The 26,622-nt window shown below is 40.7% G+C and overlaps 4 protein-coding genes across 5 annotated transcripts in view; all 4 read left to right on the top strand.

Annotated features, from left to right (window-relative positions):
- Positions 1-2,632, top strand: part of map3k22 (mitogen-activated protein kinase kinase kinase 22) — a 43,965-nt gene extending 41,333 nt beyond the window's left edge. Inside the window, exon 18 of the mRNA XM_085362903.1 lies at positions 485-2,632. Coding sequence (XP_085219029.1) covers positions 485-713 — 229 coding nt within the window. The 3' untranslated portion in view covers positions 714-2,632. The remainder of the gene's footprint in view (positions 1-484) is intronic.
- A 1,974-nt stretch (positions 2,633-4,606) lies between these two features.
- cry-dash (cryptochrome DASH) lies at positions 4,607-11,251 on the top strand. The gene is made up of 14 exons (XM_085362324.1): positions 4,607-4,669; positions 7,665-7,837; positions 8,207-8,300; positions 8,385-8,515; positions 8,609-8,757; positions 8,868-8,956; positions 9,061-9,134; positions 9,248-9,337; positions 9,427-9,506; positions 9,600-9,659; positions 9,763-9,920; positions 10,033-10,152; positions 10,342-10,518; positions 11,144-11,251. The coding sequence occupies exons 1-14, from the start codon at positions 4,607-4,609 to the stop codon at positions 11,249-11,251; spliced, it is 1,566 nt and encodes a 521-aa protein (XP_085218450.1).
- A 724-nt stretch (positions 11,252-11,975) lies between these two features.
- myd88 (MYD88 innate immune signal transduction adaptor) lies at positions 11,976-15,310 on the top strand. The gene is made up of 5 exons (XM_085362323.1): positions 11,976-12,392; positions 12,804-12,935; positions 13,663-13,840; positions 14,390-14,481; positions 14,590-15,310. The coding sequence occupies exons 1-5, from the start codon at positions 12,083-12,085 to the stop codon at positions 14,742-14,744; spliced, it is 867 nt and encodes a 288-aa protein (XP_085218449.1). The 5' UTR covers positions 11,976-12,082; the 3' UTR covers positions 14,745-15,310.
- A 648-nt stretch (positions 15,311-15,958) lies between these two features.
- oxsr1b (oxidative stress responsive kinase 1b) overlaps positions 15,959-26,622 on the top strand; it is a 43,846-nt gene continuing 33,182 nt past the window's right edge. Inside the window, exons 1-2 of one of the 2 annotated variants that reach the window (XM_085362902.1) lie at positions 15,959-16,211; positions 24,782-24,894. In XM_085362902.1, the coding sequence (XP_085219028.1) occupies positions 16,142-16,211; positions 24,782-24,894 (183 nt within the window). In that variant the 5' untranslated portion in view covers positions 15,959-16,141. The remainder of the gene's footprint in view (positions 16,212-24,781; positions 24,895-26,622) is intronic. The other variant, XM_085362901.1, reaches the window with a different exon arrangement.

The raw sequence follows: 26,622 nt of genomic DNA, 5'->3' as shown, positions 1-26,622 counted from the left end.
TACTAATACTGTTGATATTTAACACACTGAGGCGTTGAAATTAGAAATGCAGTCGAGTAATAAATGGAATAAATGAACTTTTTTAGTTACACGCTACTTCAGAAACTCACATAAATATGAACTTTAAATAAGGGCTGTATGTGCCGATAGATTAGAGCACTTTATACAGTTTTCTAAGAGAGCGCGCTTACTTAAAGACTTGATAAGAAGCCAGATATACTAACGTATCATTGCATTGCCAAACAGTGTTAACTGTAGATTTTTGTGAGATTCAGCAGTTTTTGGGCCCATTGTTCTAGGGCGTAATTGGTTGCTCCAAGCTTTAGAGAAAGAGTACAATACTGGAATAAGTTTGTTTGGATTTGCGCTCGTGTCATAGGGTTAACTCTGGTATTTGACACAACAGTTGGAGGTGCAAGGTAGACAATAGACACAAGCCGAGCTCCATTCAAATCATTTTTCCTGTTGTGCTGTTTTCCTTCAGGAGTGTCGCCTGCACCGTTGTTGAGATGTTGACCCAGAAACCCCCGTGGGCCGAGTACGAAGCCATGGCAGCCATTTTTAAGATCGCCACCCAGCCTACAAAGCCCACGCTTCCCGAGGGTGTGTCCGACGCTTGCAGGGACTTCCTGCGGCAGGTGTTTGTGGAGGAGAAGTGGAGGCCCACTGCAGACTTTCTGCTCAGCCACCCATTCGTTCAGGGCAGCTTCTGAGCTCCTGTGGATCCCCTTCCCCTTCCCTGCCTGTGAGGCCTCCGTGGCCCCGGTGCATCCCCTCCTCTCCGGCCCGTCCCATCCCCAGGGCCCCCTCCCCTCGTCACCAAGCTCCAGGGCTCAGTACCACTCCCAACTTCCTGTTATCCACCACTAGTGTCTGCCTTGTCGAGACTCCTGCATCCTACTAGCTCCACCTGGACTATTCCCTGAGAGGGAAGGGTGACTGCTGTTAAGACCTCCAGAGTCCTCTGAGGTTTTGCATGGTGTTCCCTCAGGAGGGCACTAACAAGAAGGCAGTCTCACAAGCTCCAGACTGCTGTCCTTTTAACAAGCGCAGGAAAAGTGACCAAGGTTAGAGCAAAGTGTCGCGTCTCAACCTTTAGGTATCACTTTACACCCACTTACTGCTGCAGAACAGCGTCTCGGGATCGAGGAGACGTAATTGTGATTACATTGATCACACGTGACCGTACTGTAAGTTTCTTATCAGCCTAAAGAAAGCTGTGGGCAGAATTTAAGATGGTAAAATATTTTTCTATGATGCATATAAAGTCATCCTAGCAGATGAGATGTCTATTGTCATTCTAGAAAAACAAAATGTAAATGTATTTTTTGCCAACGCCTTACAATAAGAATTTGTAAGTAAGAATGTCTTTTATAACGTCTGCGAGGGTCACCAGTACCCTGCTTTCATAAGCACTCACAAAAACAAGCCCATTTTAGGAAGGATTGTCAATGTTGCACTTTTTGATATCATGCATTGAAACATTTCCGACGTGCAGGATAATCAGCCGAGGAGATATTTTTCTATTTGATGCATTTTTTTTTATATATTATTGAGAATTGTGTTTCAGTGTAAAAGAAGAAAAAGAAAAAGCGAACTGTTTTTGCGCATTCGTGTGCAATGTCTCTTAAGCAATACCAACACTACTGTTGTCATTCCATCCTCCCATGCAGCGAGCCTTGTTCCATTCAGAAGTGGCCAAAGAAACGTTGCAGAGACTGAAACCTTTCGATAACTTTTAGAAAACGTGCAGTATTAGTCATGTCTGACTTTTTTTGCCACCTCAGAGCCCCATATAGCCTTTCCTGTGTTATGGCAGCTTTGTGCACAGACCAAATCGGACGCATTAACGTCACTTTTTTTTTAATAATTTTTTTTAAAGATTGTGAAATTAGACCGAAGGAAGCGTCTTGTTTATATTTTTGCTGTAACTTCACCCCACGCCTTTATTTAGCTTTCCACGCCATCTCGAATGGGTCTCTTAATGACTTTGACGGCACACCGTGGTCTCTGTGACGTCATGTGAGGCGGAGCTTATTATTACAAGTTACCAAAAAAAACAAAACATTGAGTTGGAAGGATGGAGTGGAATGATGTGTTCTTTAAAGTGGAGATGAAATGAAAGTTTAACTGTGGGGTGGGGGGGTCGATGTCGGAGGTGTCGTGACTTGCTGTAACACACAGGCACTTAAAAGAATGACGATCCAATCTTTTCAACCCTTAGTGCCTTACCTGAGTGTGCTTGCAAACACAAACGTTCACTGCCAAAGCAGAGAGCTTCCTTGTAAGGCGAGCGGCTGTTTAGTAGAAAGCACACGCAGGATTAGCTGAAAATCTTTTATATGGAAAAACCAACAAAAGATTATACTGTACATACATATTGTTCTGCACTTTTGTATGAAATTTCTTTTTACATTATAAACAAAATCTATTTGAAATAGCTACGTTATACAGTAGATTGTACTGTGATTTAGACAGGAGAATGAATGGTTGCCTCTTTTAAGAGAAGGTAGGCAGGATGAACAGACTGGGAGGCTTTCGAATGGGACGGAGTTTGTTTGGTCTGAATGACAAAGCCTTGAAACATGAAATGTATCAAGTCATTGAACTTTTGTACATTTAACTTAATAAATTGAAGGTCTTAAGACTATGTTTCACAATGATTTTTTTATAATTTGCAAATTGAATTAAAAGTTGACTTTTATGACACTTTTTTTCCCCCATTAATGTATGTATTTATAGTTGTGATCTCATGATTGATAGATGGATGGTTGAATGCTGAAATTGATATTTTCTTTTGGACTCTACCAACAACTTTCTTATTGGGCTTATGATTTGGCAGCTGTACCTCCATGGTGGGAATCTCCTGTTTCACCACATCCCAAAGGTGCTCTATTGGATTGTGATATGATGATTGTGGAGGCCATTTGGGTACAGTGAACTCATTGTCATGTTAGAGAAACCAGGCTGAGATGATCTGAGGTTTGTGACATGCTGTGTTATCCTGTTGGAAGCAGCCATCAGAAGATGAGTACACTGTGGTCATAAAGGCATGGACATGGTCAGCAGTAATACTCTGGTATCTAAACAATTCTTAAAAAGGCCAAAAGTGTATCAAAAAAATCCCCCACACCATTACACCACGACTGCGCTTAACTGCTGGGCAGGTTCGATCCATGCTTTCATGCTGTTTACACCAAATTGTGACCCTGTCATCAAAATATCAACAGAAATTGAGGCACATAAGACCAAGAAATATTTTTCTAATCTGTTCTGTTTCAGTGTGCCTGTGTGAACTGCAGGTTCAATTTGCTGTTCTTTTTCGACAAGAGTAGCACTCAGCATGGTCTTCCATAACTGTAAACAGTAGGGATGGTTGTGTGGAAAAATCCCAGTAGATTAGCAGTTTCTGAAATACTCAGACCAGCTTGTCGGGCACCAACAACCATGCCACGTTCAAATAATTTAAACAGCCTTTCTTCCCCATTCTGATGCTCAGTTTGAACTCCTGCAGGTATTCTTGACCATCCTTAAATGAATAACAGCCACATAGCTGATTATATGTTTCCATTCCAAGCAGCTGGACAGGAATAAAGTGGCCATGAGTGTGCATTTTATTTCACCCACTTGCTTAATTCTTTTCTATTTAGATCACAGGTTCTCAAATTTTTCTGAATCTCTTACAGAGAAGAAAATTCTCCATGGATCCCTTCATAATCGTAACGTTAAGTGTATTACGCTTATTACTATTTGTGCTGTTTACATAGGTATTCTTACTGGGCACATGTGATGTGACCTATCAAAATCAAAAGTTTCTTTTGGCACCAAGATAAAGTGGATGGGAGTAAAGGACACAGCATGATTGTTTTTGTCATAGATTATCTCCAGCTGTTGATATGTACTTTTATATATTACAGAACAGCTTTATAAATTATTTTGTGGACCTAATGGCTATGGGTGTAGACACATGGGGGTTTTGTGACGTCATTTGTAAGAGGCTCGGTTAAATGACTGAACCTTTTGTAATTGTGCCTTACGTTTTTATTACTTTGTTGTTTTTATATGTCAGTCTAACTGAATAATAGTTAATAGTTATAACAGACACATCCCTATTACATGGTAACTCTGTTTTAAAGAAAAAATGGGATGTAATTTAAAATTGTGTATGTATATTCAATTCAATTAAGACTCAATAAAATAGCTTTTCTTCAACTCTGCAAACTCATGGTTAGGACCATATTTTCATAAGACGGTATAGGAAAAGGCAACACACAAACACACTACTTAGTTATCCAAAGACAATACGAAATATGATTTATTTTTTTAAATGCCAGTATAAAGCCTAATTTGAAAATAACACAATATAAATAGTTAGATAATTTTGACTAAAAACGATTAACACCAACACTGTCGGAGCAGCTGTTAGAAAACCACCTTACAAAACCTGCCGTTTTGTAACGTCGTGTCTGAAAACGTGACTGCCAGAGAGGAGCCGCCGAAGAGACAACTGACGCTAACCCGGGAGGTACAACTCTCTGACACCGAGGTCTCTCTTCCTCAGTGCTTAAAACAAGACTATTGCTGCTGTGGTGGAAACAAAGCAAACATGTCTTCCTCCCGTACAGTAATATGTTTGCTAAGAAACGACTTGCGTCTCCACGACAACGAGGTAAGAACATGAGTTTGTAGAAAAAAGTGCGACGTTGTTAAACTTAAATGTTTTTTTTTTTAAAAAACACGATTACTTCGCATGTTAATTATTTGATTTGTTGACGACATTAAAGAAATTGTTTAAACATGTTAACGTCGACATTAAAATTACAATAACTCCAATATAGCCTGCAGCCACGTTACAGCTAGGGTTGCCAACTCCCTGAAAAATAAATAAGGGACACCTCGTGGCCAGGGCCGGGCAACCCAGTTGTCTTCACCCTTCCCAGTGTGGTGAATTTTCTAGCTCTTTTTTTGTGTGTGAAATTATTTTTTTTAACCATTTGACTTGAAGTTGATTTAAGTAGATGCATATTCTATTCTTTGTGATATGAACACATGTGAAACAAATGATCATTTAGCCATTTATTTTTAGCTCAAAATGACAACATTAACACAGTAAAACAGGTCTCTTTCTTAAACAGAAGCCTGTCATGCTTAACTTTTGAGAATAAAAGTAAATCTTTCTTTAAAAGCACTCTGTCCTGCTTAACTTAAAATAATAGAAAACAATAGAAAGAAAAATATTCTTGTAACTGTGCACATTTAGTGCATTTAGTACAATTGGCTTCAGTTGAGGTATTATTTCAGCTTTTCTAATGCTAATCAGCTGCTCCTGTTTGTAAACCCGCTTGTTCCCATGATTACGCATCATAACTCATCATCATTATTCATCTATGTATTACTTTTATGTATTAGTCATCAATTTGTTGTAATCATCTATCCTTGCAGTTGTTTATTACACAAAATAAATTATATTATCACACTTCTGGCCACATAGCGCTGATATTCACTGCACATGCCCATATTAACTTTTTCCAGCCAGGTGTTTTCCTTTTCCCATTCTTCCCTTTCTCTGAGGGGAACAAACATTGCTGCTCTAATGCTGGGCTCACACTGTGCGATTTTTGGCCCATTTTGAGCCGATTTTTGAGTGATCGGACCGATTTTGGCCTTCATCGTGCGTCGTGTAGTATACGTGGGGTAACGAGAAGTGATTAACACCTCACGACCAGCTCCCGATCATCAATCGCTCGTGAGGGTGTCACCACAGCCGCTCACACTGCTCATGCGCAAACACGTAAACGTCGGTGAAAAAGACGGCGCAGCGCGGCTGTGCAGCGTGTGATCTGGACACAAGCGATGGAGGCACAACTTGTAGAACTTTGGAAAGCTCATCCGAGCCTTTTCGATGTGGCATCACAAAATTATCACGACCACAACAACCGTGAAAATAGTTGGATTTACACTGCTGCTCATTCACAGCTGCCTGATCATGTTTTTCATTAGCAATTTAGCAAAGTTGATGGTGGTGGTGTGTGTGTGTGAGTGAGAGACAGAGAGAGCGCGCGACAGATTGTCTGTTATAACCTTCATGTTATGGAGGCACAGTGTGAGCTCTCAGGTCGCATCAGAGCATCGGGCGGTATAGTGTGAGACCTGCATCGTGACCTACCAACTTCTAACCCTGCGAGTCAATCGTGCAGTTTGAGCAGGAGCTGAATAACGTGACTGAAAAAATCGCACAGTGTCTGCCCAGCTTTAGGTGTACTGTCGTCCGAGACTTGCACCGCAGTGTCGGCGTTTGTTTCCCTGTTGGCCATGCTTCTTGTTGTGGTCATCTGTTGTCTTCCGGTATTTTCTCCGCAAGCGACCTTTCCTCGACCAATGAGATGAGCGGTAATCTGAATTGTCATACTCGAATTGTCATAAGTGTGCTGTCAGCTCATTGGTCACAAAGCAGGAGAGGGGCTGGGAATTATGTTTTCAAACAAAGCGTTAATTCCATTAAAAGTTATAGGCCACTTTTGATTCTCACTGTATTACGGGACAAAGTGCGTCCCTTATTAGCTCAATACGGGACGTGTGCTTTTGTTTCGAAATACGGGACGATTCCGTATTTTAAGGGACGGTTGGCAACCCTAGTTACAGCGGTATTACTACCGGTACAAGACCTCCAGAATAAAAGCATGTTCCCCAAAGCTAATGATTACACACTTTTAATTTTTAAACTGGACTGCTTTTTAACCCCTATCCTGTTTTAAGTATCTAACACAGTGGTTCATAACCTTTTTGGAGGTACCGAACCCCACCAGTTTCATATGCGCATTCACCGAACCCCTCTTTAGTGAAAATAAAATAAGATTTTTTTCAAATTCAAGACATACATATGTTTTTTACTGGTGCACAAAATGAGCCGTGCATGTCACGGCGGAGACTCTGCCGAACCCCTGAGACCGACTCACCGAACCCCTAGAGTTCGATCGAACCCAGGTTAAGAACCACTGATCTAACACTATCGAAGGTTATTTTCGTAGCTGCAAAAATTGCATAAATAAATCAAAATTTCGAGTTAGTATCTTGACTTAATAGCCTAAAATTTCGAGTTACGTATCTCGAAACTTCGACTTACTCGAAAATAAATTCCAAATTTTGACTCTGCCCAATGACTGTAGAAAACATTGGTTCTGCCTGGCATTTCCCCCCGGGTGGTGGAAACAAGCTTCCACAAACTTGTGACATCTAGTTACAATTTTAAAAAAAAAAGAAAAAAAGAAATATATATAAAACTGAGCCAAAAACCCCCCAAAACAAAAGCATTGAGCATGCTTGCTAACTTTCAGGGAATTTTAAATATTAAATTCAATTTTCGTTTATTAGGTTTTCTTTTCTTTTCTTTTCTTTTTTTTTATAAAGTAAACCATATCTAGGGTGGTACTGAGTGGTTAAATGTACAGCAACTTAAGAAAGCAACAGCAAATAGAAAAAAAATGCAAAAGCACACAAAATGTATTTATTTAACACAATTCAGTGAGTCACATACTCTACTTGGAGGACAGAAACAAGCCCACCTCTACCATCCATATCAATAGTCAAAGGTGTTTCTATCATAAAATCAAATGTGCTGTTTCACATAATTGCTGCAGTACGTTTATTGTATGCTCGATATGCAGCTTTTCCACTGGGCCCAAAGAAACACTGAACACATAGTCCCGCTGTACTGCTTCGACCCCAGACACTATGTGGGCACTTACAACTACAGCTTACCAAAGACTGGGCCTTTCCGTCTGCGCTTCTTACTGGAGAGTATCAGAGACCTCAGAAACACACTGATCAGCAAAGGCAGGTAATAAAACTATCACTCACAAGATTTTTCTTTACCTAACCCCACTGTCAAGTTTCGCCTTTGCTACACTGTCGCTAACTCACAGTCTCTATGAAAGGTTTATAAGAGATCAGTTTACTTTTCTATCATGTTATTGTTAACTCAGTGAAGACACTGGCCTTGGCTTTCTAGGATTGAATTGATACGTGTAACAGGATCAGGACGCACCTGGACTTACAGCGGTTATGTTTATATTAGCATTGCTTCTGCACACACTGTTCCCATCACTTTTTCCTGTCAACTAGCACTCTACCCAGGATGCAGCTTGCCTGGCATGGAATGAGGCTTATATATGTGTCTCTGTGTTTATTTTGTGTGTGTGTTTGACAGCAATCTCGTGGTGAGACGGGGTAAGCCAGAGGAAGTAGTTGCAGACCTCGTCAGGCAACTGGGCTCTGTCAGTAGTGTGGCTTTCCATGAAGAGGTGCTCTCTCATATTACAGATAACAGCAAAAGTGCTGTCTGGCCATTGGAGCGTGGTTTTCACCATCATGTGCTTTTTCTACAGGTTACCTCAGAAGAGCTGAATGTGGAGAAAAGGGTAAAAGATGTGTGTGCACAGATGAAGGTCAAAGTTCATACCTGCTGGGGCTCTACATTGTACCACAGAGATGATCTTCCATTCCCCCACATGTCCAGGTGTGAAAGCAGATACAGAGAGGAAGCTACCCTTTTTGTAAAAGATACACTGCAGGTTAAGAAGTGCCTTGTAATATTTCTCTCTGTTTTTAGGCTTCCTGATGTGTACACTCAGTTCAGAAAGGCAGTGGAGAGCGAGGGCAGGGTGAGGCCGGTCTTCTCAACCCCAGAGAAGCTAAATCCCCTTCCTCCAGGCCTCGAGGAAGGAGCCATTCCTACAGCAGAGGACCTGCAACAGACAGGTGAACAATCCACCAAGACACATGTCCGCGCATTTATTCTATGTGTTTATGATTCAGGATGTTTATTATGTCTAAAGAAGCCTAATCATGAAACACTTTTCCCCTTCCAGAGCCTGTGATTGATCCTCGCTCAGCCTTCCCCTGCAGTGGTGGGGAGAGTCACGCCCTGGCCAGACTTAAACACTATTTCTCGGACACTGTGAGTGCAAAATGTGTTTTACATTAGCTGCTGTTTAGAAAACTATGGAGAAAAAAAAATCCCAGATGATCTATTAAAGATCCTCCATGATGTCTGTTTTAAAGGATGCAGTTGCAACGTACAAAGAGACTCGTAACGGTTTAATCGGTGTGGATTATTCCACCAAGTTTTCACCTTGGTGAGTACAAATGTATCACTGCCTCTCTGCTCCACTTTGCTACATGGAGTTTAATATTTCATTGAGGTAATTCCCGTGATTCTGTCTAATGGTGCGGCTTTGGTATCCTGCAGGCTGGCAATGGGTTGCATTTCACCCAGATATATTTATCATCAGATCAAGCAGTACGAGAAGGAGCGGACAGCTAATCAGAGCACATATTGGTGAGCACACAGGCTGGTGATATGTGAAAATCTATATTTGTCATATTTTATTTTTTCCCTATCTGATGAGCTTCCCTGCTGTCCTACAGGGTAATTTTTGAGCTTTTGTGGAGGGACTACTTCAGGTTTGTGAGTGTGAAGTACGGAAATAGGATTTTTCAGGTCAAAGGTACAGTAAGCTGATGTTTTTATGTTACTTTTATTATTATTGTTGTTGTCTGCATGAAAAGGTATATTTCATGTCACTGTGACTTCAACTCAGGACTTCAAGACAAATCTGTGCCATGGAAAAAGGACATGAAGCTATTTGATGCATGGAAAGGTTTGTGCTCTTCACTCATCCTGCATGAATTATTCTTTGAACTGAAACAGTACGTATAGTATATGAATATAAAGGTGAATTTATGTGCAACTGGAACGTACAGAGGGACGCACCGGAGTGCCTTTTGTTGACGCCAACATGAGGGAGTTGGCAGCGACCGGCTTTATGTCCAACAGGGGGCGTCAAAATGTCGCTAGCTTCCTCACAAAGGATCTGGGCCTTGACTGGAGGATGGGAGCTGAGTGGTTTGAGTCCCTTCTGGTAAGCAGTAGTTGTTTATTATCTTTATAAATTATTTCAAAGCTTAGTTGTTTAAGAATATAATATTCAGATATTAATACAAAACTCATCTTTTTAAATGTTCCTTACAAAGATCGACCACGATGTCTGCAGCAATTATGGTAACTGGCTGTACAGCGCTGGGATTGGAAATGACCCCAGAGAGAACAGGAAGTTCAACATGATCAAACAAGGCCTCGACTATGACAATAATGTACGTTTGACAAAGTAAACACCGTTTCATTTCCTTTTGACATTTGTCTAAAACTTTACCTTTTGCGCTTCAAGACAAAACTGCTGAGTCACCTGTTGTGCAGGCTTTGCTGTTTTATTATTGAGATTAAAAATAGGGCAAAATGTGAGGAAATCAGTTTTGACTCATCGGTTTGCGTTTGTCTTTCAGGGAGATTACGTCCGACAGTGGGTTCCAGAGTTGCAGAATATCAGAGGAGGTGATGTGCACACACCATGGTCACTCAGCAACGCTGCGCTGGCCCACGCTCATGTGACCCTCGGCGACACCTATCCCGCTCCCATTGTTACGGCACCTGAATGGAGCAGACACATTAACAAGAAAGCGGTGGGTGTCTGGGGGAAGGGAAGTAGTTAGTGTGATTGTGTAGTGCTGCTATATTAGTGTTTAATCCATAACTGCTGCAAATAAAAGCGCTTAGATATAAATAGACTTACTCCACTATTGTTTGTAGTTCTAGTTCTTGTACTTCTTATCTACTACAGCTCTAAGGCCTAATTGCACTTTTAACCCACTACATGTATCTGGCAGATATTACTACATGTTACTCTTCAGCTTTATCTAAACTTAAACTAAACTTTCCATAAATAATAATATACACTTATATCTCAGTAAATAGAAAAGCGTCTGCTGCTCCAGTCTATTTTGGGGCCCCTTGTCACGTTGTCACCAGTTCCGCAACAAGAGAAACACTTCCCCTTAAAGTGTTTCATTTATTAAAATCAGAAGAGGTCGACACTTTCATTGTGTTGTTTTAGAAAATAAAAAAATGTTAATATAATTTGTGACATAACATTGTTTTTGTGTCTTTTCTACCCAGTGAAATATCTTGCCATCCCTCAGATGTATTTGAAAACAAATTCTACATTTCTTTCCTTATTTTATTTTTAATTGTGTGTATTTTCTTTTATGCAGTTTTAAAAAAGTTTTTTTCTTTCTTTCTTTTCTTCAGGGTGGCACAGGACCTTCACCAAGAGGAAAGAAAGGCCCGTCTCACACCCCCAAACAGCATCGGGACAGAGGCATCGACTTCTACTTCTCCAGAAGCAAGAACCTGTGAACACGTGGACGCTCCACTGATTTAATCTTGAACTGTTTCCATGAAAATCTGTCTGGCACGTTGATGTATTGATTCAGGGAAGCTGAAGAATGAGGATTTGAGGAAGCACATGTTACGGTGCTTTAACTTCACTGATCAGGCCATCAGTTCTGTAGAAAATTGCCACATCAAGGGCCTTCTATGGATCCTTCGCTGTGTTTCCGGCTATGCAGCGACTGTGAAAAACCACAATGTGGTTTTTTTATGATTCAGAATCACCTGTAATGACCTCATATGATGTTTTGAACAGATTACTGTTACTTTGTTCTTGCAGGTTTTCTGTGCATTTATACTTTGTTTTTGCTTTATGTGTGATGGTTACAAAACGGCTATATTAAAGTTGCTATCTGATGCACTAAATCTTGACCTCCATTTATCAGAGCAAGGAAGTCAGTCCGCTCTTTCTGAGCAGCTATACAGATGAGAGTAAACGGGAACAGAAAACGTGCGTGTCTATTTATTTTCAGTGGAGCTCGCTCCTGTGAGAACTTTCATTTATCCTTGACAAGCTCTCTTCTCTTGTGGTCGCAGGAGTAATAGTAATAACAATAATGTCGGTGTTTTAAAAATAAAAAAAGAATCGCACTTTGGGTTGTTAGCTCCACTTGGTACATAACACATCTCCTCCCCCCGTCTGTGACGCACTCCGGCGCAAAGACTTCACTTCCTCAGGTAGGTTGTGTTGTAGACTTCCGACACAACACAGCATTTCAATCACGTCTATCTTTATAATGTTTAGTCTTTCTTACTTATACAAAAAACTCCGTTAACTTAACCGGAAACTTTTGGAACATGGCTTGCGCCGACTCGAAAGTTGACTTGGAGAAGATTCCTCTCGTTGCGCTAAACATGGGCGTGAGGAAAAAGCTGGGACTTTATCTGAACCCCAAGCACACGGTAGCAGCGGACTGGATGGCGCTCGCAGAGGCCATGGGCTTCAACTACCTGGAAATAAAGAACTACGAAGTGTCCAAAAACCCAACCTGTACGGTTCTGGAGGACTGGCAGGCCCGGAGCACAGACACGTCAGTGGGGAAGTTGTTGTCAATGCTCTCGGAGCTGGACAGAGAAGACATCGTGGAGGATCTGCGACCACTGATAAGTGCGTTACTGCCATTCCACTTAGATCCACTTGTCTTTAATAAATAAATGCCTGTCGTCGATTAGGATTGATTTTTTTTTTTTTTGCATTGATTAGGACCGGTCATAACTTCTGCTTATTCTTAATGCATGCTTGCTTTTGTACCCCACCTTGCCCCTGTCGCCTGGTTCAGGAAATTATTAACAATGAATTCCAATGTTGCTTAAATAGATCTTACACTCGTGACTAAGAGAGTGTCTTTCGCAATATTTGCCCAAATGCGTAAGCGTTAGTGTAATAACCGAGTTTAAACACAGCTATATGTCCATCACATGGAGTCTGCTGCGTTTGTACCTACATTCCCAAGGCATCTCCCTGAACTGACTGCATGTTTGCGCTCATGTGTGCCGTTTTGCGCCGTTTTGTTCCCAGATGAGGATGTCCGGAAGTACTGTGAGAATCTTAAAAAGAAAGCTGAACCCCCGCTCCAGGTTCCTGAGGTCGACAGCTGTGTCCCTCGCACCCCTGAGAGGTCTGGGATCACTGTGGATGATGACCCTGAAGGTGAGCATTTGTATGAACTTACAATAATATATATGCATACACATATGCTCACATTATGTCGAAATATTTTATAAAGAACCTCCCATTAGCATTAACAATAGCGCTTCAAAGACAGCGTAAATGACTCAGCACATGTCCTCTAATCTGCTCATCTTCAGCATCGGTGCAGTATTACTGCCACTGTCACTGAAAAGCTCTCTTTGCTACATTTGGCTGATATGGTTAAGTTCTGCAGCCCTATATGCATTAGTTTTAACTGATTGCAGCTTAACCAGCTACATAACTGTGTTTGCATAATGATTTCCTTCACTTTGTAAATGTAGGCTTCCTTCGAAATTCACAATACTTATTAATATCAACTTATTATAGTTTTTTTCCTTAATAAACAGCACAGACTCATCTGTTATATATTCGAAACTTCGAGACTTTGTAGCTGTTTGTTTTTTTGGGTGTTTTCTGTGGTAAACTATCACAGGGGAAAAAACACTCCTACTTGTCACTTGTCTCTTCATCTGACCATTTATCTGAAGCACTAATCGTGCACTGCTACACGGCCTCGCTGCTCCTGTTTCCTCCGCAGCCTTGTGGTTTTCTTATTATTCTTATGTACTTCGCTCTAGGAGTTTTATGTTGTGTCAGTGATGTCAGTTTCTGATTAATGGCCCTCTGTGTGTGTGTTTGTGTGAAACTTTAACCATTGAGTTGAATCGAGATGTTTTGAATCCAGGGGTTCCCGAGATGTTTGATGCCTTCATCTGCTACTGCCAGAGCGACTTTGCGTTCGTCCACGAAATGATCCGTGAGCTGGAGCAGATGGACTACAAGCTGAAACTGTGTGTGTTCGACAGAGACGTCCTCCCGGGCTCCTGCGTGTGGACCATCACTAGTGAACTCATCGAGAAGAGGTGGGACACTGACACATTTACTAACCTGGTTTTTGTTTGGTCTTTTCAGTTTTTTTGTTTTGTTCTAATTTTAACTTGAAAAAGTGATTAAGCGAATAACGTTATGGGGCCAGGTGTGAGTCTGAAACTCCAAGTAGGTCATTATGGTCCAAAAAAAGCAGTTTACATGATACTGATTTACAGTTTGTTTGTTTTTTTTTTTGTTTTTTTTGCAATTCAATTTTGCATTTGTTAGTCAGATGCAACACGAATTCCAACAGGCGCAGCCATCAAGCATGCACTAGCGCAGGATGTGGTTCAGACTTGTTTGCCGTTTGGTTAATAATCTGTGTATTCGTGCCTGTGTGTGTCGATAAAATGTAGAAATGGAAAGTTCAGAGATGGTTTAGAAAGCCAGACATAACTAACGTCAGTTTCATCTGAAATTCAGATATTGAAAGTCACCTGACAGAAGAAATCCAATTCTCAGCCAGTCATGTTTCCTGAAATCTCTGTTTTCTTGCTCTCACAGTTTTTGCAACTGACTATAACATGTGACCTTGCACGCAGGTGTAAACGGATGGTGGTGGTGATTTCTGATGAATATCTCGACAGCGATGCCTGTGACTTTCAGACCAAGTTTGCTCTCAGCCTTTGTCCTGGTAATGCACACACACATATATAAATATTTTATATTAAACAACCCTGTTTTAATTTTTCTGGCTTATGCGTGCAGCTTAATCATTTATATTCTTTTTTTTCTATTTCAGGAGCTCGAAGTAAACGCCTCATTCCAGTGATCTACAAGCCGATGACAAAGCCCTTCCCCAGCATTTTACGCTTCCTCACCATTTGTGACTACACCCGGCCTTGCACGCAGGCCTGGTTCTGGACTCGGCTTGCCAAAGCTCTGTCGCTGCCATAACTGTGGAGCAGGTGGTTAATCATATTTCAAAGTGCCTTTTTGTTATTCCATTAAAAGATTATGTTGGACAGTGGCCAAATGCAACATTGGAGGAATCTCATGATTACACTGTATGTATATATTTTACTGCTTCAAATTGCACTTCCTTTGGAGACGATACAGATTCCTGCACACTGTCATTATGAAAGTGAGACTGGACAGTAGTATCCAACGCCAGCAAAGTTCTCAGTGCACAGAGTCATTATCATATTATGAGATTTCCTCTTCTAACAGGGGTTTTGTGTGGCCCTATTTTGTGTTTTATGTGTGTTGCATTGAAAAGAAGGGTACATTCTTTTGCCACTTCCTCTTTTGAGCAAACTTGTTCATGAAATTGAAGCTTAAAGAGGAAGAACTGTTTTGGCTCTGATACTTTCACAAGTTCAGTTCTACTGACAGCTGACACCTGCCTTTTTGTGCAGCAATTCTGTTACTGTGGGATCTCTACTTTTGAGTTTGTGTTTTTAAAATGCTCTTTTTAGACCAATTAAAATAATGTTGTTTTTTTAAATAAACGAATAAAGTTAACGTGGTGTATTATTCAAAGTCTTTGTTTGTTTGTTTTTTTTTAATAAAAAATTAATAATATGGAACTATAAAATTAAATATACCTTTAGTTTCCCTGCATTTGTTGCGACTGTGCAAATCCTGTATGGTATAAAATAAACCACCAGAGGTCTCTAATTTAATGCGGTAAGGAAAACTGTGGTCTACGCTTTACAGTAAACGCACGAACACCCAATCAGAAAGCAGTATACGTGGTTCTGTCCAATCAGAGGCAGGCTCTTGCTGGAGAAACATGCCTCCTCTCACAGACTGCTCTTTGAGAATGTTAATCCCTGACTTTTCCCTGTCAGGTGTTTCAGTTGCCTAGCTTGGTGGTTTGATGTTTTCACATTGTACGCCATTCAAACTATATTATATGATGAATCAGTAGAAGCATAATGTGCTAATTTTAGTGGAAAAGAAGTGGTTTATATTGAGGTAATAAGTTGAACCTAAACCTGTAAGGGCACACTCTGGGGCGATGTCGCGTGGGATCCGCCATTAAAAGTGTGGCGGAAGCACTCGGCTTGTTTCGGCAGTTTTCCGAACCGCAGCACTCAGCGTCGATAGTGTGCCACACTCAATATGTCCGCCAGGAAGGGTCACATTTTCTCAGTAGGAATGCGGTAGGCGGGGCTGCTAGGCTAGTGTCAAACTTTGGGAATGACAGGAGTGCTGCAGGATTCGCAAAGAAGGGGAAGTGTCGCTCTTGTTAGTCCTGTTTGGATTACTTTGACTAATTTTTACGCCCGCTTTTTGGATTCACCACCTTTCTACACACAGAGAGTCCTGCCCCAGCGGATCCCTCAGCCATGTCGGAGGACCTGAGCTCCCAACCCTGGTCCATCAACAAAGATGATTACGAGCTACACGAGGTGATTGGTATGTGATCCTTAGCTTGTTAGCTACGTGTAAACCGTCAGTTTGAATTTCCCCGTGAGCTCTCTCTGAACGCAGGGGTTAGGACGATGAACACAAGCTCGTACCATTCAGATGTTAACCGAACAGAAAGAAGGCATCCTCCTTCTCCTGAGCTGCGTTGAGTTCTTCGCCTTTGGTAAATTGGCCAATTCTAGCCGGGCGGTGTTGTGACTTGGGCAGTCAGAGGAATGCCTCCCCCGAGAGCGATGACCCCGTCCGCTGGGACTATGACGAAGTCGTAAACGAACGTTAATAACGTTATAGTCTACGTTCTGGAAAATAACTGCTTTCATTGAGCAGCTCTTCATACATGTGAACAGCTAGCTTGATACTTTCATAAATGGACTTTAGCTAGAGGACGCCGTATCTGTGGATAGCAATAGTATTAATTGTGTCACATTTAACCTGCAGGATTTATTTATTTCTTTTTTAATAGAAGTGACAAAGTTATTTTTTGGAGGGGGTGGGGCAACTAAAAGTAACCCATGTAAAGATACTGTAGCTAGGCTAAAACTTAAACCCACTGTGTTATTATTCACTCCTATCTCATTTTGTAATACACTAAACACAGGAGCTAAAAGCCCCCCTCCTCAAAAAAATAAATAAAAAAAATACATAAAATAATAATAATGATGACAGGGCAGAATTTGCAGGCTGTAGTCCTCAAAGTTGGGTCAATTCACTGCAAGAGCGTTTACTGAGGACCAATCAGTATTAGAGGGCTTCACAATACTAATCTCATGGCTAACATAAGCAATAATCTTTTAATATTTGCTCTTGTTCCTCTGATACTATTCTAAAGTTAAAAAAAAAAAAATTCCTGGAGGCTTGTTTCACCTTTCCTTGCAGCGTTAAGAGGATGACTTAATGAGGAGCTTTCACTTGTGTAGTTATGAAAAGTCCAGCCCCACAAATAGATGACCTGTCCTACCTTTGGGCTGGCTTTGTTTAAAAAAAAAAAAAAAAAAAAATCTCAAAGGGAGAAGGTGAGGAGAAGAGTGTGAAGAATATAAGCAAAGTATTGTTCCCCCAGACTGGTTCATTTGTGCCTCTGGTTCACTTTTGCCCAGGCAGTGCATGCTTCCTCTACAGGGAATCTGTATGTTTACAGAGGGTCAATTTTACAAGCCCTAAAGCACCCTTTTGTGTATTTTTAAAAGAGCTGAAATTAACTTTGACCCAGTTGTGCCCTCCCCAGTTTCTTGGAAAATTTGTACCGGGTCACCACGCAAGATAATGCCCTGAAATTTGGCATGCCCACAAAGATAAAGCCCTTCTTGTACAGCAATCAGCTCTGCTGTATTTTCCTATGAAGTGTTTTTAACACAAAATTGCTCACAAAAGTTTGAAACTAGTGAGACTGTTTCATTGTTGAACCGATTATTAACTTGGCCTCAGAAAGCGGTTGTACAGTGAGCCTTAGTTTTGTCCCCTCAGATTATTTTCAGGTTGTGCCCCTTAAATCTGAACATGCTGGTTTACTTTGCATGTCATCGAGTTTAAGGAGATAACCATCCGTGTGAGGCTGCATCCTCGGGCTCACACTTTAAACAAGAATATTCCTGTTCCTCCTCAGCTTCAAAATTACAGTCCCCTCTCTCTCTCTTTCTCTTTTAAAAGTTGAAGGAAAGATCTAAGATGCTGCAATTTCCTCTCTTGAGACCAACCATGAGAAGAGCTATTGGTTTCTTTTAAAAAAGCTAAATTTCCCTTTCTATTCTCAAAGCTTGTATGTTCTTCTTTAGTCCACGATTACGCTCTTAAAGACTTCTTATGTTCTTAGCACAAGTGGGAATCACATTAAAGCAAAGTCACACAGTCTTGCCCTCGGGAGTTACATATACGTTTTCATGTCATTGTGAAATAACTTGCTGAGTGTCTTCTTTATCATTTGTTTCATAAAACGTCAGGCAGGAAATACAGAAAAATCCTCATGACACCAACTTAAATCTTAAGGTTGTTTGTTTTGAGACAAAACCAAAGCGACTTGCTATTGCAATTACAAGGTTGAAAATGGAAAATCACAGGCCTTTTTCTTTAAGAACCTCATCTCACTTTCTTTTTAATTTAATAAAATAGACGCTGACTTCTTCGCTGCTGATGGACTTTCAATAGATGGACCAATTGGCTTGGCTTTTCTTTAGTTTGTAGCGCTCAGGTATTCATTAGTGGAGCTAAATTACTACTGCAGATAAGAGCAGGAGCAAGCCCGGCTCCCCTCTGAACCCTCCTCTAGTCCTCATCCTAGCAGAAAGTGTTGCATAGATACTGTATAAATGGTCTCTTTTCATGGAGATGCTGCACAGCTCTCTGCTCGGCTGAGAGGCTCCTGCGTCGAGGATGGCTCTGTATACACAGCGTGCCCATCGAAGCTATTGTTTTCTGTAACTTCCCTGGGGAAAGAGGACTTGCGATTACATGGTTCACACCCACTCTCTCCCTCTGTTAAGGATTGGATCATACTGGACATGGTCCATAGGAAAATAATACAGCTCTCTCTCCGATCCTGGATCATAATTTGGATCATTCATGTTGGCAAATCTAGACTGGAAACTTTCTGCTTCCAGTGTTTGTATCCACCAGCAACCATGTTTCCTCCCTAATGCTTGCTCTGTCCCTTAGATGGCTTTAAAAAAACCTTCAGTAGATACCACAACAGGATCCAACCTCAGGCTAAGATATCTGTAATTTAATGCCATTTTAAGGCTTTAAGATTTAGTTTTTAAAGTAGTTCAAGCTGGAAGATGAACATGGAAGAGGAATATGCACTAAAAGGCTGTAAGTGCTGGACCGGTGCAGTTTCTAGTCATGTGTGACATTTCTCGTTGTACCTTTGAATAACTTGTGGAATGTCAGCCAGGTATGCAGAAGAAATGTAATAAAAGACAACTGACGTCAGGCACTGAAATGGCCTGGTGAGAGCAGGAAAGATATGGTGAGAGAGCCGCTGTCACATTGCAGGCCACAGCTGAAAAGGGGAGACATTGACTCAGGCCTTATTTCGTGACATCATAAAGTATTCTTGCATACAAGCTGGATTATTTTGTATGTCATCGAGTTTTAGGATGTATTGTATACAAGTGCTATTTTGCACTTGTATACAGAGAACGCATAGGTACAGGTGAGAATAAGAAACCACAAAAACATCATCCATCTGGAAAACATTTTGAATTGACTTTTTGCACTTTCATGGACAGAATAACATAATTGTATGTTTAAAAATTGCTTTTAATACTTGGATGAAAATCCTTTGCAGTCAATCACTTCCCAAAGGCTAAAAACTATGGACGGCATCCAATGCTGCATTTCCTCAGTTGCTGCTTGTTTTTTGGTCTTTCCACATTCAGTTGTATATTTAACAACTGAGCAGAGTGCTCTGTTGGGTTGAAATTAGGCGACTGACCTGCTCGTGCTCGTTTCTTTACCCTGAGAAACTCTCGGGTCGCTTTTGCACCGTGAAGTGCTTTCTGATCGATTTTGCAGCATTTGAGCTGAGAATGTCGCCCTGTATGCTTCGCAATTCATCCTGCTGCTTCTTGGGAGCAGTCACATCATCAATAAACACTACCGACCCGTTCCACTGCCAGCCATACGTGCCTGAGCCATAACATTGCCTCCATTATGTTTGACAGATGATGTGGTATACTTCAGATCGTGAGCTGTTTCTCTACTTCTTGATACTTTTCCCATCCAGTTATATTGTTAACCTTCATTTCATCTGTCCAAAGATTAAATTGGACTTTTTTAAGGACTGTGCAAACTCTTTAAGATGTTTTCTGGCAAAGTCTAATCTGTCCTTGACTGTAACCTGTGCTTTGCACCTTGTTGTTTAACACTCTGTATTTACATTCCATCACTTGAATTTAGACCTTGACAATGTTACTCCTACTTCCTTGAGCATGTTCTTGACTTTGTTAGACGTTATGAAGTTATTTTTCTTAACCATGGAAATAATTCTGTCATCATGCACTTTAGTTGTCTTCTGTGCTCTTTCAAGCCTTGGCCACTGGTTTTGCTGTCTGATAAGTTTATTATGATTTTTCAGTCTAATGACTGGCCTCCTTCACTTACATTGACATCTCTTTGGGCTTCATATTTAAAATTGCAGTGAAAGGCTATTAGATAAAACTCAACACTTTGCATCCACTTCAGATATTAAGGAAATGGGCCTCAGGTAATCACGAAACTAGTTGTGCCTCTGAAAATGGTGGACTGTACATATAAATGGGTGTAATTCCTAAACAGTTAAAACAAAACATTTGTAAAAACCCCTCGAATTAAAGCTGAAAGTCTGCTTTTCAATTGGCCATTGTTTGTTTAGTGGCAAAACTACAAAAATTCTGACCCCATGATCTGTATGTTGGCTCTCATTAAACCCTCATTACAGTATTTAGACTCAAATGGTAAATGCTGTTGCCCCAAAAAAAAAAAAATCTATAAACTTTGATGTGTCATTCACAAATAACAGGGTTATAGTATAATGCTGCCATGCCAAACTCAACTTGTTTTGAGGAAACATGCTTACTGAAAACACTTTCTTCTTCTTCTTTTTTTTCCTTCTCCAAAGATGCTTCTCTTACACAAGTTGTTTTCACGCTGTATGCAGCTGTACTTGCTATTTGGAGGCAAGCGGGTTGTTGCACATACAGTGTTTTAAAACTAAATGTGATGAATGATCTTAAACTTCCCTCTGATGGTAATTAAGACTCAGACAGCTTCAGACAGTAAATGGACCCTTTGGTATATGCAAAATCTGTAGGGATGCTTCCTCTTGACTCAGCACTTGGGTAATTATAGATCTTAATTACTGGAAACCAGGAAGAAGTATCCCCACTCTAACTGCGTTCATACAGTCATTTCTTTAGATGTTTTGGCTACAGTTCAGACAAAAAGATAAAAACAACACCTGAAAATCTTGATTTCTATTAAATCTATATGCGTATGAAAACGCATAGAAATAACCAAGGTAGCGTAACACCATGTCAACATGTCACATTTTCAGCTGCCGGCTGGATCGTCTTAATTTGATTTCGCCTAATGAATTAACTTAATATATGAATTTAATTTTGCCATCAACTTCCAGAACAAGCAAAATGTCGTCGTCGTCGTTGTTGTTGTGCTGCTGGAAATAGAAAAAAAAATCTGAGCCAGAACTTTTGAAGTATTTGTTTTCATTTATGTGGTTTGACAGTAAATAAAGTTGATTCATTTATTTATTAATTAATGCACAAAAAAAGGGGGGGGACAGAAGAAGAAGAAAAACTACTGCTTTATATCTGCAGCCTTTGTATCTGTGCCAGACTGCTTAGTAGATTAGATGCTTCAAAGCCCTGGCACTACTGCAGTGCTTGCCTTTTGTGAGTATGGCTCTTTTGTGTGCTCTCTCTCATTCAGGGAGAAAGGTTGGTGATGATGTGCTGTCTGTAAGAATGACGGTGATGTGACTGAGGTTTATTTTGTAAGATCTGGATTTTTTCTTTTTTTGACTTGGCTGTATTCAGTGAGTCATAATAAGGTCAGACTTCTTCTCAAATTGTTATTAGCTTGCTGGCTTTTACCTAATGCATTTCCCTCTGTGTGCATCATAGTATATTTACTTAATTTATGGGGGGTTTTTTTAGAAACTAAAAGATGAGGTATTTAAAAATCCTTTAAATGAACACGTAGCAGACACACGCCTGCTCTGTGAAACTTTGTGCTAAGGTGGGGGAGTTGCAAATAGCAGCTGATAAATTGGACTACATGTCCTGGTGGCTCTTGGTACCCTTTGACCGCGCCTGCTGTTTACCCAACAGCCTTCCCCTTTTCCATGCTCTCCACACACAGCCACCCCTGACGACTCACTATTTGTTTGTGTGGAGGAATTTACACTCCACTGTGTACAGGGAAACTGTCTCTCTGTGGTTCTGCCAGGGGCTGAACTCCCATCACTGGCCAGCCTCCAGAGGTTTGTTTGGTATTGGTGCAGGGAGTGGAGGGGTCGGGAGGGGCTGGAGGATACATTTACAGCACTGTTCAGCCACCCCTACAGCGTTCAACGGTGGAGTGATCCATGATTACTTGGACGGTGCAGAGTTGTGCAAGGACAACCGCACATTATGAAGAGGTTACAATTAATAGATCGCACCCACCCTGTAGGAAGTAGGATTTCATATTTTGTGTATTCAAGATCAGTGAGCACTGCTGTAGAGGGATGGAGGGGTGGCAGCGAAAGAGGTGGGGAGAGGACAAGCACTTTTAGTTAGCAATATTTCCTCTGTGCCACTGTTGTTTAAAATACAGAGAAAACATATATTGTAACTTTCTAATGTTTGCAGGTAACAGATTAACATTTGATGGGAACATTTTATTGGAGTTGCAATAATTTGATAAGTAGTCATCAGCTGGAATCGCTTTTTTCTTTTGTCCTTTTCAGTCACCACATCCTTTGCTCCACCTTGCGTTGTTGGTTTGAAGAAGGCAGATACATTAATTATGACAGAAACTTGTACAGGATAAATTGGGATACACAGATTTTGCCATTTTATCCTGTACAGAGCTTGAAAATACGCAGATATCTTGAACAAAAACAGCTGGATTATGTTAACTTCATGTCTGTCATGTCATTAGGGAGAGCATTAGTTTTTAATTTGAAAAGAGTTGGGTTTTTTCCTGTAATATGCCCCCTTTTTAAACTTCTATAAACAACAGTCTCAATGAAAACTCCAAACAATGAGGACTTTGTTAATATTTGGGCATAGCTTAATATGAGGGCACTAGAGGTTAGAAAAAGCATACTGGGGGAGTGGGCCAACTCACCACTAACTCCTTCACTTACCAAAGCCTGTTGCAAGAGGAGAATGTGCTACTTGCATTGGCAGGCGTCACTTATACACGAGAGATCTTGTGGAAGCAACCTTGTTTGCGCGTGCTTGGTGCTAAATGAGAGCAGTGAGGGGGCAGTGAAATTACTGCGCACTATACAGGGGAACATTTACATGCTTTTAGTCCTAAAGTATCATGTTATTCAAGATAATGATCACCCACTTGTGTTTAATTTGCCATAAACTTTATTCAGATTGCAATCTACATTTTTTGTTTTATTGTGCATCAGATTAGTAGTAGGCTAAACAGATTTAAGGGTTTAACGTATGCATTACACTGAAAATGTTGTGTATTGCCAGCTAGAGTTTCTGCTCTGTAAGCCCTGGTTTTTCACTTCAGTAATAGAGCAATGTTAAAAAAAAAAAAAAGAGGGAGAGGAAAAAAAGGGACTTGTCAGGGATGAAGCTCTTAAGGATATGTAAGGTCAAGCAGTCACTGGCTCCGATCAAGCCTGCTTCATGAGAGAGGATCTGCATGAGCGGATTCATAATTGATGAAAAAAACAGTTAAGCCGTACCAAAGAGAATTTGGATGACATGTCGGAGTATAACACGGTTTAACCTTCTTGAACTCTGAAGGAATTTGAGGTAACAGATAAAAGTTATGTTTATTATCCTGCGGTAGCCGTGAATTTTGGATGTGCTGTGCAAAAGGCTTGAGCCACCGTTCTATTTCTTTTTATTTTGCTTCCAAGGAACCAGATTTTCTTGTAGTTTTCAAAGTGATCTTCAGCAGTAGTTCATTTTCGGTCCAGTCTTTATATCTTTATACTTTATATAAAAACAATAAATAAATGATAAAGATAATTAATACTCTACTGTGAGTAATTTAACCATTAAAAAATCACCTAACTCAAAGGATTAACCAGTGTTTACACGTAACGGACAACTTCACCAAGAACCAATTTAAACTATCTTTAGACGCTTTGTTACTAGCAGCCTGTCACAAAAACGGCTTATTTCTTTAGTTAATCTATGAAAAAATGCCAAAGATAACAGTTTGACGAGCATAAAACAGCATTAAAAGCCTCATCAGAAATGGTCTCAGTGGATGGGTGGAAGTCAAGAAGCCATTATTAAGGAAATGTAATGGAGAAAAGGCTGAGGTTTGCCAAATTACATAAGAACTGGACTGAAAATCAGAGGCAGCGAGTCTAATGGAGTGATGGAGCCACATTTTTGGTTCGTCCTCAGGCGGTGAAGGCTCTGTCATGGATATATATATCGGTTATTTCATTACATATAAACTCTATGTGCTTAACACAGAAGATAAAGACATCAAAACCTGTGTATGACAGTGCATTGAGGAAGCAATAACAGAAAAACAAAAACAAATCAATCACAAAACCAATGAAATCCCAAATAAAAGTTACTATAGGACAGTTTCCTCCACTGAGTGGCTTGAATCACCGTTAGAGTCGGGGTAAAGAGTTCAGACATCTGGAAGGAGCTTAAAATAAAAAGGAGATGGCTGATGTGTATCAAACGGTGATTAGGATTTCTCTTTGATGTCTTCTGTTGGAAGTTTTCAGGGCACATATAACTTTTGGAAAACGCCACCATCCGTCGGGAGAGGCTGAAAAACATTGCCGGGGAGATGAACTATGACCCACCTTTGAAAGAATGACCGATCAAGGTATTAATAACTTGTTTTCTTGTGCGTTTCAGGGAGTGGGGCCACAGCTGTGGTTCAAGCAGCCTACTGTATACCACGCAAGGAGAAGGTGGCTATTAAACGCATCAACCTGGAGAAGTGCCAGACCAGCATGGACGAACTCCTGGTAAGACACATGACACTGCTAATTAAATGTATGTCAGACTGAACATTTTTGTGACCTTGTTACCTTTCATGTGTGATCAAAGGCCAGCTACTCCCTTACAGCACAAGATTTCATTTAGGGCTTTGTCTCTGTGATCTGTACATGTGGATGGAGTTAGTTCCACCTCTGCTTTTCATTACTCGTTTTCTCCGAGCCCTCCTCCAATCATCCCTGTCACTTCAAACACTATTCTGATTGTTCTCTGAAGGAGGACTCCACTTATACTGCCAGGAAACTATTAGACCACCACGGGACATCTTCCTCAGGGCTGTATTGGAGCCTTCAATACAATCGTTTGCTGCCGCTCTGAACATTTGCTTTATGACTTGTGGTTCAGATTTTAACGGGAAAGGTAGAGTGATTAATGAAGTTCCTCTGCAGAGAGGGGGGAGGAAAAAAAATAGGATTCTTGCTCGTGGCTCCTGTTCTGGCTTTGTTGATGAAAAGAAGTTTCTCACGCAGCTTATGTATTTGTCTTCTTTTTACCTTTGTTTCCCACTTCATAACAGGAAGATGGTTTGCTGACAGTTCTCCTATTTCAAAGCAGGGCTTTTTAATAGCACACTACTTGGCTTGGACACAATCTAGGCCAAACTGTGTATTAACTGTCAGTAATGTTTTTACAGAGCGTGCACACACACTCCAGATTTCAGGTCTTTCAGGTGATAAATGAGCTGATGTATAGACCAGAAGTCTGCTCTGCTACTCATCCAAGACTCTGTGGGGGGAAAAAAACCTGTGGGAAATGAATATTGTGTAAACCTATATGTGTGCATAGAAGATCACGATAAGAGATTGCTGTTAGCTCACTTGCAATACAACCTGAAAAGGATCCTATCCCCCTGCTAGCCCTCGAAATTCTGGAGGATGAATCAGGGGAGTGTTGCTCCCGGATTCTCGGAGCAGGCAGTCACATGGAATACAGCAAGATCGGATTTCCTGCCTACAGTTTCTCCCCTAGCTCCACATCCAGCTGGGTGCCCAGTTAAAGGATTTACTCTGTGAAAGAGCTGCTTTAAATTAGGATGCAACAAGCGTTTGAAATTCTTCCTTTACACTCTAGATGTAGAAGGCCCTGAAGTTTATAATTGTTACTGCTTTTAAAGAGATGAACGTCTTCCTGTTGAGGTAGTAGCTGATTTTATGCTGCGTGGATGAGTTTTCAGCTTTTAAAGATGTTTAAACTCCGTTTTGCTCATTACGACCTGTGATCGATATTTTAGGGGTGTTAAAAAATATAAATTCCAAAAATTAAAAATTGGTATTTCTGACAACAAGCAGTCTAAATTGAACCATTTCTGAGAACTAGATGACAAAGACTGATTTTTGGTATATTTTGCCTTAGATTTGCAGTAGTTGTGTGTGCACGCTGTAGTGACATCGAGTCACAGTGAATGTGCGTGTGTGTAAGGTCCAGAGTCGCTGATAATGACGTAAACATTGCTTCTATAGTGGCTTCTCTGTGTGTCTGCCATCAGTGTGTTTCTGTGGCACCAGTTTGTGAGCCACCACTGTATTCAGTTGGGGACAATAGCTCATTTATTTTTTGCTCCGTTTCAAGGCCATCGGATACTGCAGATACTGAATAGATCATTCCTTATATAGAGAAAATCTAAGTGGCGTGAAGTGGTACTCTGTTTCCTGGAAAATGTAAACTTATTTCGAAGGCACAAGCTGGTGATCAGCCTG

This window comes from Diplotaxodon limnothrissa, linkage group LG9 (assembly GCF_057381915.1).
Source record: "Diplotaxodon limnothrissa isolate DT_005_m linkage group LG9, D_limnothrissa_male_GT1.1, whole genome shotgun sequence".
NCBI classification, from domain to species: Eukaryota; Metazoa; Chordata; class Actinopteri; order Cichliformes; family Cichlidae; genus Diplotaxodon; species Diplotaxodon limnothrissa.
The sequence above is the reverse complement of the archived record's forward strand: the minus strand, read 5'-3'. Positions and strand labels throughout refer to the sequence as shown.